Below are 12,815 nucleotides of genomic sequence, written 5' to 3'. Positions count from 1 at the left end.
TGTCTATCCCTCTCCCCTTTTCCACCATTCCTCTCTCCCATTTTTAACCCCTGACCCAGCTCTGTGATAGTAGCTGTGACATTTGGGCCTCTGGTTTTTCACTTTTGGGACTACACCATTGGTTCCATTGTATCACTCAAGCACAGCTAGTTCAAGATATCCAATGCTATTTCAACCCAGGTCTGATGGACAGACACACACCCTTAATCCCAGTCTCTAACAGGGACAGGGGACTGGAGAGGAAAGAGATTGAGTGTACAGTGGGCCCTGGTCAAAAGTAGTGCACTATATAGGAAATAGGGTGCCATTTGGGACACAGTCCCAGCCCTTCAGCAACAGCAACAGGCTTTTCAGTGTAGTCTGGAGGAAGAGTTCATTAAGGATGGACTGACTTCTCCAACAATGTGCTTTATGAGAAACCTTTGGAGCGCGCGACACACACACACACACACACACACACACACACACACACACACACACACACACACACACACACACACACACACACACACACACACACTGCTAGATAGATAGAATGCGAGGAGCCCACAATGTTGCAACAGTCATCATAACGGCATTAGCCTAGCGGTGAAGGGCCTGGTTCTAATTTCCCCTTCACAAACACACAGCCGCTAGTCTGGTGGAAGCTTCCAGTCAGTCTAATAGCAGCCAGTCTGTGGTTAGCCCTGCTCTGGAGCAGGGAAGCTGTCGTATTAGCCGACGTGATGCCGAGGCTTCTGTCTCCAACGACGACATGTCATAAACTAGTCCTATCTGTCAAGAGCAATAGTTATTCAGCAGGCCCTGATTGCAGACAATCAAATATAGACTGGTCCCAGATCTTGATTGTGCTTTAGACAACCCCTCTGGTTGGACTGCGATAACTAATGCACATACAGATCTGGGATCAGGCTATTACTCTGGTGCTGTGTCCCAAATGGCACCCTATTACCTACATAGTGCACTTCTTTTGACAAGAGTCCTATGGGCCCTGGTCAAAAGTAGTGCACTATGTAGGGAATAGGGTGCAATTTGGGACGCATCCTGGATCATCTGTGTTCATTCCTCCTGAGCAGTCTATAGCCTACAGGCTGTCCTGGGTATTGTTTTAATGGGTGCAGCGGAGGGTTTTATGAAGATTTATGTGGCTCATTAAAAGTTTCATATTGTTATTTCACATGGAGCTGAAGTAGACGTAGGTCTACTGGATGAAGCCCCCAGTCTGTCTGAGAATGTACTAAACATGTACCAATCTGCTGGTGCTAATGTCATTGTACTGTTACAGCTATGAATGAAACCTGAAATAGTAGTCTTGAGTTTTGCCACTGTCACCTTCACTTGCTCTTTGGCAGTTCTTAGGAATAAGCATGTTTGTAAAACTGTAATTAATATACTATGTGGATCAAATTGGGTGGATGGATTGATTAATTGACTGGTGTAACCCTGTGTGCCCCAGGTCCCCACAGCGAGTGTAACTATCGAGGGAGCCTGCGCCCTAAACAGGGTACGTTGGGGGTCGGGGGGCAAGGAGGTAGCCGTGGGTGACTCGGAGGGCCGTCTGTGGATCTACGACGCAGGAGAGGTATGATATGAATAAAGTGCACTACTTTTGACCAGGGCCCATAGGGTGCGTTGTGTAAGGAATAGGATGCCATTTTACTGAGTAACAAGAGCAGTATGTAGAGTCTGTAGAGTCATAAGTCATAAAGGTCCAATGCAGCCATTTCTATCTCAATATTAAATCATGTCTGGGTAACTATTAAGTACCTTACAGTTTTTTTTCTCTATTAAAATGGTCAAAAATAAACAAAAATATCTTCTTCGCAAAGAGCAATTTCTCAAGCAAGGATTTTGCTAGGACTGTCTGGGAGTGGTCTGAGTGAGGGCCTAATTGGACGAGCATAATGGGAGGGATATGTAACCTGAAAACTAAATGTTATTGGCAGAGTGGTTTGGAACTCTCTTTGTTATTGGTCTATTAACTTATATCGCCTGGTGATGTAGCCATTCAGGCCAAAACTCCATCCCACCAAAACAGGCTGACATTTCAGGCTGTCTTTTTATTCAGCTCTTACACTAAAACGGCATTATCATCATTTTCACAATTTCACAGTATTAATCCTACTAATAGTGTGGAAATATATATATATATATATATATATATATATATATATATAACACAGGAAATCATGTTTTGGACTGCACTGGGCCTTTAAGTATACAGAGCCTGGTACGTGGTTCATCTCTTTACTGTGTGTTTATTAACCCGTCAGGCAGCATTTCCATGGATGTTTGTGTTTGAATTTCTCCTCTATCCTTCGTTCTTTTAAAACGGCATCCACATTACTTTTACTTCCACTGCAAAGTCTTTCTGGGCTCTGGTTTGTGCATTGTGTGTGTGCTGTGTGGGGTTCCTTCTAATTTTAGTCCTCTGTAATGTGGTAATTGGAGAGAGGCTGGGTTTAATGTGTGGTCTCTCTATTCCTGTGTCCCAAATAGCATCCTATTCCCTATTTAGTGCACTACTTTGACCAGGGCTTTGGTCAAAAGTAGTGCACTATGCAGGGAATAGGGTACCATTTGGAAGGCTCTCTCTCTCTCTCTCTCTCTCTCTCTCTCTCTCTCTCTCTCTCTCTCTCTCTCTCTCTCTCTCTCTCTCTCTCTCTCTCTCTCTCTCTCTCTCGCTCTCTCGCTCTCTCTCGCTCTCTCTCTCGGTTGATGGTAATGGCGGCCTCCAGTGAAGTTTGAAGTGTTTTTATATCCTGAAGGGAGTGAAGCTTGCGAACCCTGTAAAAAAGGGTTAAAACTAGAATGGATTGGGATGAAGGTCTAGCATCAGTGCAACATATGGGGAGATGGAATGGTGGATTAGCAAGAGTCCTGCTGAGCTGTTAGTTACAGGCTGCGTCCCAAATGACACACTATATAGTGCACTACTTTTGACCAAGAACTATGGGGCTTTCGTCAAAAGTAGTGTACCACAGTGTGTAGGGAATAGGGTGCCATTTGAGACGCATGGAATATCTCAATTGAATACTCCTCACGTCCTTTCTCCACGTCTCCTTCTCAAAACCCATTGGATGAGAAAGCCAGAGGTCCCTCCCCTCTGACCTTCTCCTCCAATGGGTTTTGAGAAGGAGACGAGGAGAGAGGACTTAAAGATCTTCCCTCTGTCATAGTAGGCCGTTTATGGCTTAATTATATTATTTTCTAAATCAATGATATCATTACCAGTACAGTTTATTATAATAATATTACATCACCAGGTCGTTTATGTAAAAACACATTTGTTCTCGAAGACTTACCTGGTTAAATAAAGATTAAATAGATATTTATTTATTTATTTCACCTTTATTTAACCAGGTAAGCCAGTTGAGAACAAGTTCTCATTTACAACTGCGACCTGGCCAAGATAAAGCAAAGCAGTGCGATAAAAACAACAACACAGATTTACATATGGGGTAAAACAAAACATAGTCAAAAATACCACAGAAAATATATATACAGTGTGTGCAAATATAGCAACTGATGCTTAAAGTTAGTGAGGGAGATAAGAGTCTCCAGCTTCAGAGATTTTTGCAGTTCGTTCCAGTCATTGGCAGCAGAGAACTGGAAGGAATGGCGGCCAAAGGAGGTGTTGGCTTTGGGGATGACCAGTGAGATATACCTGCTGGAGCGCATACTACGGGTGGGTGTTGCTATGGTGACCAATGAGCTAAGATAAGGCAGAGATTTGCCTAGCAGTGATTTATAGATGGCCTGGAGCCAGTGGGTTTGGCAACGAATATGTAGTGAGGACCAGCCAACAAGAGCGTACAGGTCACAGTGGTGGGTAGTATATGGGGCTTTGGTGACAAAACAGATGGCACTGTGATAGACTACATCCAATTTGCTGAGTAGAGTGTTGGAGGCTATTTTGTAAATGACATCGCCGAAGTCAAGGATCGGTAGGATAGTCAGTTTACGAGGGCATGTTTGGCAGCATGAGTGAAGGAGGCTTTGTTGCGAAATAGGAAGCCGATTCTAGGTTTAACTTTGGATTGGAGATGCTTAATGTGAGTCTGGAAGGAGAGTTTACAGTCTAACCAGACACCTAGGTATATGTAGTTGTCCACATACTCTAGGTCAGACCCGTCGAGAGTAGTGATTCTAGTCGGGTGGGCGGGTGCCAGCAGCGTTCGATTGAAGAGCATGCATTTAGTTTTACTAGTGTTTAAGAGCAGTTGGAGGCTACGGAAGGAGTGTTGTATGGCATTGAAGCTCGTTTGGAGGTTTGTTAACACAGTGTCCAATGAAGGGCCAGAGGTATACAAAATGGTGTCGTCTGCATAGAAGTGGATCTGAGAGTCACCAGCAGCAAGAGCGACATCATTGATATACACAGAGAAAAGAGTCGGCCCAAGAATTTAACCCTGTGGCACCCCCATAGAGACTGCCATAGGTCCAGACAACAGGCCCTCCAATTTGACACATTGAACTCTATCTGAGAAGTAGTTGGTGAACCAGGCGAGGCAGTCATTTGAGAAACCAAGGCTATTTAGTCTGCCAATAAGAATGCGGTGGTTGACAGAGTCGAAAGCCTTGGCCAGGTCGATGAAGACGGCTGCACAGTTCTGTCTATTATCGATCGCGGTTATAATATTGTTTAGGACCTTGAGCGTGGATGAGGTGCACCCATGACCAGCTCGGAAACCGGATTGCATAGTGGAGAAGGTACGGTGGGATTCGAAATGGCCGGTGATCTGTTTGTTAACTTGGCTTTCAAAAACTTTCGAAATGCAGGGCAGGATGGATATACAGTGGGGAGAACAAGTATTTGATACACTGCCGATTTTGCAGGTTTTTCTACTTACAAAGCATGTAGAGGTCTGTAATTTTTATCATAGGTACACTTCAACTGTGAGAGATGGAATCTAAAACAAAAATCCAGAAAATCACATTGTATGATTTTTAAATAATTAATTTGTATTTTATTGCATGACATAAGTATTTGATACATCAGAAAAGCAGAACTTAATATTTGGTACCGAAACCTTTGTTTGCATTTACAGAGATCATACGTTTCCTGTAGGTCTTGACCAGGTTTGCACACACTGCAGCAGGGATTTTGGCCCACTCCTCCATACAGACCTTCTCCAGATCCTTCAGGTTTCGGGGCTGTCGCTGGGCAATACGGACTTTCAGCTCCCTCCAAAGATGTTCTATTGGGTTCAGGTCTGGAGACTGGCTAGGCCACTCCAGGACCTTGAGATGCTTCTTACGGAGCCACTCCTTAGTTGCCCTGGCTGTGTGTTTCGGGTCGTTGTCATGCTGGAAGACCCAGCCACGACCCATCTTCAATGCTCTTACTGAGGGAAGGAGGTTGTTGGCCAAGATCTCGCGATACATGGCCCCATCCATCCTCTCCTCAATACGGTGCAGTCGTCCTGTCCCCTTTGCAGAAAAGCATCCCCAAAGAATGATGTTTCCACCTCCATGCTTCACGGTTGGGATGGTGTTCTTGGGGTTGTACTCATCCTTCTTCTTCCTCCAAACACAGCGAGTGGAGTTTAGACCAAAAAGCTCTATTTTTGTCTCATCAGACCACATGACCTTCTCCCATTCCTCCTCTGGATCATCCAGATGGTCATTGGCAAACTTCAGACGGGCCTGGACATGCGCTGGCATGAGCAGGGGGACCTTGCGTGCGCTGCAGGATTTTAATCCATGACGGCGTAGTGTGTTACTAATGGTTTTCTTTGAGACTGTGGTCCCAGCTCTCTTCAGGTCATTGACCAGGTCCTGCTGTGTAGTTCTGGGCTGATCCCTCACCTTCCTCATGATCATTGATGCCCCACGAGGTGAGATCTTGCATGGAGCCCCCAGACCGAGGGTGATTGACCATCATCTTGAACTTCTTCCATTTTCTAATAATTGCGCCAACAGTTGTTGCCTTCTCACCAAGCTGCTTGCCTATTGTCCTGTAGCCCATCCCAGCCTTGTGCAGGTCTACAATTGTATCCCTGATGTCCTTACACAGCTCTCTGGTCTTGGCCATTGTGGAGAGGTTGGAGTCTGTTTGATTGAGTGTGTGGACAGGTGTCTTTTATACAGGTAACGAGTTCAAACAGGTTTTTTTTTTATTTTTTTTATTTCACCTTTATTTAACCAGGTAAGCCAGTTGAGAACAGGTTCTCATTTACAACTGCGACCTGGCCAAGATAAAGCAAAGTAGTGCAATAAAAACAACACAGAGTTACATATGGGGTAAAAAAAAACATAAAGTCAGAAATACAACAGAAAATATATATACAGTGTGTGCAAATGTAGCAAGTTATGGAGGTGTTACGAACCCCGTGGCTCTAAACATCTAGGGTGGATGGACATGAGACCCGTAACATAAATTCATGTAAATTATAAGTGTGGCATGGAATAGTGAGAACAAATAAGACACAACTACCATGAACTACCGTCAAACACAAAGTGTTTATTTATGAACACACGGTAAGGGTTTGGGAAAAAGGGCTGAGCAGGACCCAAGAAATGAAACAATAGTGTAAAACCCCCTAAACTGATCTAGCCTGCCTAAAGAACCGCTAGGCTACTGCTACCATACAAAAATACAGTGGGTGGTCCGCTCCAGGTCTAACTGGTGTTTATAGACAGATTTCGTCCCTACGGGTAATGTACGCCCAAGGGCATCTAGCTTAAACCCCCCTTTCCCAAAAAAACACACAAAGCTACTAAACAGGGTAATCATCAACTAGCGAGTACACAACACACAGGACACCACCGTGTCCATACTCACATATGGCAAAGAGTCTCTCTGTCTCAACAAACACAAGTCTGGTTTTTATAAAATGGGATGTGTGATTGAACAAACGAATAACAGGTGGTGCAATTAACAGGAATGTTCACTGATTGGTCCAATCAGCAGACACCTCAACGACCACCAATCAGGAACATACAGGACACCTGTGATTAGGGCAGAAGGAGAGAAACACACAAGAACACAGGATACCTGTATCCGTAACAGGAGGTAAGGCAATAAATAGGCTATAGTGCAGAATAATTACAATAGTATTAACACTGGAATGCTAGATGTGCAAGAGATTATGTGCAAATAGAGATACTGGGGTGCAAAATAGCAAAATAAATAACAATATAGGGATGAGGTAGTTGGGTGGGCTAATTTCAGATGGGCTGTGTACAGGTGCAGTGATCGGTAAGGTGCTCTGACAACTGATGCTTAAAGTTATTGAGGGAGATAAGAGTCTCCAGCTTCAGAGATTTTTGCAATTCGTTCCAGTCATTGGCAGCAGAGAACTGGAAGGAATGGCGGCCAAAGGAGGTGTTGGCTTTGGGAATGACCAGAGAGTATACCTGCTGGAGCGCAGACTACGGGTGGGTGCTGCTATGGTGACCAATGAGCTAAGATAAGGCGGGGATTTGCCTAGCAGTGATTTATAGATGGCCTGGAGCCAGTGGGTTTGACGACGAACATGTAGTGAGGACCAGCCAACAAGAGCGTACAGGTCACAGTGGTGGGTAGTGTATGGGGCTTTGGAGACAAAACGGATGGCACTGTGATAGACTACATCCAATTTGCTGAGTAGAGTGTTGGAGGCTATTTTGTAAATGACATCGCCGAAGTCAAGGATCGGTAGGATAGTCAGTTTTACGAGGGCATGTTTGGCAGCATGAGTGAAGGAGGCTTTGTTGCGAAATAGGAAGCCGATTCTAGATTTAACTTTGGATTGGAGATGCTTTATGTGAGTCTGGAAGTTGAGTTTACAGTCTAACCAGACACCTAGATATTTGTAGTTGTCCACATACTCTAGGTCAGACCCGTCGAGAGTGGTGATTCTAGTCGGGTGGGCGGGTGCTAGCAGCGTTCGATTGAAAAGCATGCATTTAGTTTTACTAGTGTTTAAGAGCAGTTGAAGGCTACTGAAGGATTGTTGTATGGCATTGAAGCTCGTTTGGAGGTTTGTTAACACAGTGTCCAATGAAGGGCCAGATGTATACAAAATGGTGTCGTCTGCGTAGAGGTGGATCTGAGAGTCACCAGCAGCAAGAGCGACATCATTGATATACACGGAGAAAAGTGTCGGCCCAAGAATTGAACCCTGTGGCACCCCCATAGAGACTGCCATAGGTCCAGACAACAGGCCCTCCGATTTGACACACTGAACTCTATCTGAGAAGTAGTTGGTGAACCAGGCGAGGCAGTCATTTGAGAAACCAAGGCTATTTAGTCTGCCAATAAGAATGCGGTGGTTGACAGAGTCGAAAGCCTTGGCCAGGTCGATGAAGACGGCTGCACAGTACTGTCTATTATCAATCGCCGGTTATAATATCGTTTAGGACCTTGAGCGTGGCTGAAGTGCACCCGTGACCAGCTCGGAAACCGGATTGCATAGCGGAGAAGGTACGGTGGTATTCGAGAATGGTCGATGATCTGTTTGTTAACTTGGCTTTCGAATACTTTCGAAAGGCAGGGCAGGATGGATATAGGTCTGTAGCAGTTTGGATCTAGAGTGTCACCCCCCTTTGAAGAGGGGGATGACCGCGGCAGCTTTCAATCTCTGGGGATCTCAGACGTTATGAAAGAGAGGTTGAACAGACTAGTAATAGGGGTTGCGACAATTTCGGCGGCTAGTTTTAGAAAGAAAGGGTCCAGATTGTCTAGCCCAGCTGATTTGTAGGGGTCCAGATTTTGCAGCGCTTTCAAAACATCAGCTGTCTGAATTTGTGTGAAGGAGAAGCGGGGGGGCATGGGCAAGTTGCAGCAGAGGGTGCAGAGTTGGTGGCCGGGTTAGTGGTAGCCAGATGGAAAGCATGGCCAGCTGTAGCAAAATGCTTGTTGAAATTCTCGATTATTGTAGATTTATCGGTGGTGATAGTGTTTCCTAGCGTCAGTGCAGTGGGCAGCTGGGAGGAAGTGCTCTTATTCTCCATGGACTTTACAGTGTCCCAAAACTTTTTGGAGTTAGTGCTACAGGATGCAAATTTCTGTTTGAAAAAGTTAGCCTTTGCTTTCCTGACTGCTTGTGTATATTGGTTCCTAACTTCCCTGAAAAGTTGCATATCGCGGGGGCTATTTGATGCTAATGCTGTACGCCACAGGATGTTTTTGTGCTGGTCAAGGGCAGTCAAGTCTGAGGAGAACCAGTTAATACAGGTAATGAGTGGAGAACAGGAGGGCTTCTTAAAGAAAAACGAACAGGTCTGTGAGAGCCGGAATTCTTACTGGTTGGTAGGTGATCAAATACTTATGTCATGCAATCAAATGCAAATTAATTACTTAAAAATCATACAATGTTATTTTCTGGATTTTTGTTTTAGATTCCGTCTCTCACAGTTGAAGTGTACCTATGATAAAAATTACAGACCTCTACATGCTTTGTAAGTAGGAAAACCTGCAAAATCGGCAGTGTATCAAATACTTGTTCTCCCCACTGTAGGTCTGTAACAGTTTGAATCTAGAGTATCACCCCCTTTGAAGAGGGGGATGACCGCGCACAGCTTTCCAATCTCTGGGGATCTCAGACGTTACGAAAGAGAGGTTGAACAGGCTAGTAATAGGGGTTGCGACAATTTCTGCGGGTATTTTTTAGAAAGAAAGGGTCCAGATTGTCTAGCCCAGATGATTTGTAGGGGTCCAGATTTTGCAGCTCTTTCAGAACATCAGCTGTCTGAATTTGTGTGAAGGAGAAGCGGGGTGGGCATGGGCAAGTTGCAGCGGAGGGTGCAGAGCTGGTGTCCGGGGTAGTGGTAGCCAGGTGGAAAGCATGGCTAGCCGTAGCAAAATGCTTGTTGAAATTCTCGATTATTGTAGATTTATCGGTGGTGATAGTGTTTCCTAGCCTCAGTGCAGTGGGCAGCTGGGAGGAGGTACTCTTATTCTCCATGGACTTTACAGTGTCCCAAAACTTTTTGGAGTTAGTGCTACAGGATGCAAATTTCTGTTTGAAAAAGCTAGCCTTTGCTTTCCTTACTGCTTGTTGGTTCCTAACTTCCCTGAAAAGTTGCATATCGCGGGGGCTATTCGATGCTAATGCAGTACGCCACAGGATGTTTTTGTGCTGGTCAAGGGCAGTCAAGTCTGAGGAGAACCAGGGGCTATATCTGTTCTTAGTTCTGAATTTTTTGAATGGGGCGCATGCTTATTTAAGATTGAGAGGAAAGCACTTTTAAAGAACAACCAGGCATCCTCTACTGACGGAATGAGATCGATATCCATCCAGGATACCTGGGCCAGGTCAATTAGGAAGGCCTGCTCGCTAAAGTGTTTTAGGGAGCGTTTGACAGTGATGAGGGTTGGTCGTTTGACCGCGGACCCGTTACGGACGCTGTCTTCAACCAATGATCGCTGAGATCCTGGTTGAAGACAGCGGAGGTGTATTTAGAGGGTAAGTTAGTCAGGATGATATCTATGAGGGTGCCCGTGTTTACGGATTTAGGGTTGTACCTGGTAGGTTCCTTGACAATTTGTGTGAGATTGAGGGCATCTAGTTTGGATTGTAGGATGGCCGGGGTGTTAAGCATGTCCCAGTTTAAGTCACCAAGCAGTACGAACTCTGAGGATAGATGGGGGGCAATCAATTCACATATGGTGTCCAGGACACAGCTGGGGGCTGAGGGGGGTCTGTAGCAAGCGGCAACAGTGAGAGACTTATTTCTGGAAAGGTGGATTTTTAGAAGTAGGAGCTCAAACTGTTTGGGCACAGACCTGGATAGTATGATAGAGCTCTGCAGGCTATCTCTACAGTAGATTGCAACTCCACCCCCTTTGGCAGTTCTATCTAGACGGAAAATGTTGTAGTTGGGGATAGACATTTCTTAATTTTTGGTGGCCTTCCTAAGCCAGGATTCAGACACTGCTAGAACATCAGGGTTGGCGGAGTGTGCTAACGCAGTGAATAACTCAAACTTAGGAAGAAGGCTTCTGATGTTAACTTGCAGAAAACCAAGGCTTTTACGGTTACAGAAGTCAACAAATGATAACTCCTGGGGAGTAGGAGTGATACTGGGGGCTGCAGGGCCTGGGTTAGCCTCTACATCACCAGAGGAACAGAGGAGGACTAGAATAAGGATACGGCTAAAGGCTTTAAGAACTGGTCTTCTAGTGCGTTGGGTACAGAGAATAAAGGGGGCAGATTTCCGGGCGTTGTAGAATAGATTCAGGGCATTATGTACAGACAAGGATATGGAAGGATATGAGTACAGTGGAGGTAAAACTAAGCGGTGGGTAACAATGAAAGAGATAGCATCACTGGAGGCACCGATTGAGCCGGTCTCGGCATGTATGGGGGGTGGAACAAAGGAGCTATTTGAGGCAGTTTGAGAATGACTTGGGGTTCTATATTGAAATTGTATAATAAGAACTAACTGGAACAGCAATAGGCAAGGCATATAATGATATACTTTAATATCCTGAATTTTCAGGGGATAAAATATCCCTGGTGTTTGAGATGGCATACAAACTGAGATGTACAGTAATATGGAATGAATATGTGGATAGTTTCTTGTCACTGTTTTGTTTTGTGTTCTCTGAGGTTGTACAGTTCATGTTGCTTGACCTCGTTAAGTGCTCAGTAAATACCTTAATTGGCTTTCCTTGTAACCTATAATTGATTGTAATTCCCATAAACTTTACCCTGGGTGCCAGCCGGTTTCTGCTTTAGCCAACTTGACTTGTTGTCGTCTTGCCAAACGACGTAGCTAGCGCCATTGAATACAAAAACAATCAAATACCCAGGTCTAATAAAATATGTTCCTTAGCAGAACTTTTAGGCTGTATAAAGCACTACAATATCCAATCATAGATCTGCGTAGTACAATAGGCTATGACATGACATGGCACACTCTCCCTCTCTGGTTAAATGTTCTTATGTGCTCTCCGTCCCAAATAACACCTTATTCCCTATTTAGTGCACTACTATGGGCTCTAGTTAAAAGTAGTGCACTAAATAGGGAATAGGGTGCCATTTAGGACCACTGGTGTGCTCTAAAAGCTATGGGCCTTGTTGCATAACATATCTTTACCTTAAGGAATACATTTCCCTTACCTAAGGGAATTGTTTAAGAGCATAGAGCCCCTCAAATATTTCCTTAGGTAAGGGCATACAGTGCATTTTCCACATTTTGTTACATTACAGCCTTATTCTAAAATGGATTAAATAGTTTTTTTCCCCCTCATCAATCTACACACAATACCCCATAATGACAAACAAAAACAGTTTTTTATAAATGTTTGGAAATAAAAAACTGATATCACATTTACATAAGTATTCAGACCCTTTACTCAGTACTTTGTTGAAGCACCTTTGGCAGCAATTACAGCCTCGAGTCTTCTTGGGTATGACGCTACAAGCTTGGCACACCTGTATTTGAGGAGTTTCTCCCATTCTTCTCTGCAGATCCTCAAGCTCTGTCATGTTGGATGGGGAGCATCGCTACACAGCTATTTTCAGGTCTCTCCAGAGATGTTCGATCGGGTTCAAGTCCAGGCTCTGGCTGGGCCACTCAAGGACATTCAGAGACTCCTGCGTTGTAGTGGCTGTGTGCTTAGGGTCGTTGTCCTGTTAGAAGGTGAACCTTTGCCCCAGTCTGAGGTCCTGAGCGCTCTGGAGCAGGTTTTCATCAAGGATCTCTCTGTACTTTGCTCTGTTCATCTTTGCCTCGATCCTGACTAGTCTCCCAGTCCCTGCCGCTAATAAATATCCCCAGAGCATGATGCTGCCACCACCATGCTTCACCGTAGGGATGGTGCCAGGTGTCTTCCTGACGTGACGCTTGGCATTCAGGCCAAAGAGTTCAAACTTGGTTTC

General features: G+C 44.8%; 1 protein-coding gene across 11 annotated transcripts in view; it reads left to right on the top strand.

The window, feature by feature from the left end:
• Positions 1 to 12,815, top strand: part of LOC121585869 (cytoplasmic dynein 1 intermediate chain 1) — a 131,019-nt gene that overhangs the window by 110,801 nt on the left and 7,403 nt on the right. For all 11 annotated transcript variants that reach the window (XM_041902164.1, XM_041902162.1, XM_041902163.1 and 8 more), the window contains one exon: positions 1,457 to 1,582. In XM_041902164.1, coding sequence (XP_041758098.1) covers positions 1,457 to 1,582 — 126 coding nt within the window. The remainder of the gene's footprint in view (positions 1 to 1,456; positions 1,583 to 12,815) is intronic.

The sequence above is a fragment of the Coregonus clupeaformis genome, chromosome 17, assembly GCF_020615455.1.
Source record: "Coregonus clupeaformis isolate EN_2021a chromosome 17, ASM2061545v1, whole genome shotgun sequence".
In the NCBI taxonomy this organism is placed as follows: domain Eukaryota; kingdom Metazoa; phylum Chordata; class Actinopteri; order Salmoniformes; family Salmonidae; genus Coregonus; species Coregonus clupeaformis.
This window is presented reverse-complemented; position numbering and strand designations above follow the sequence as displayed.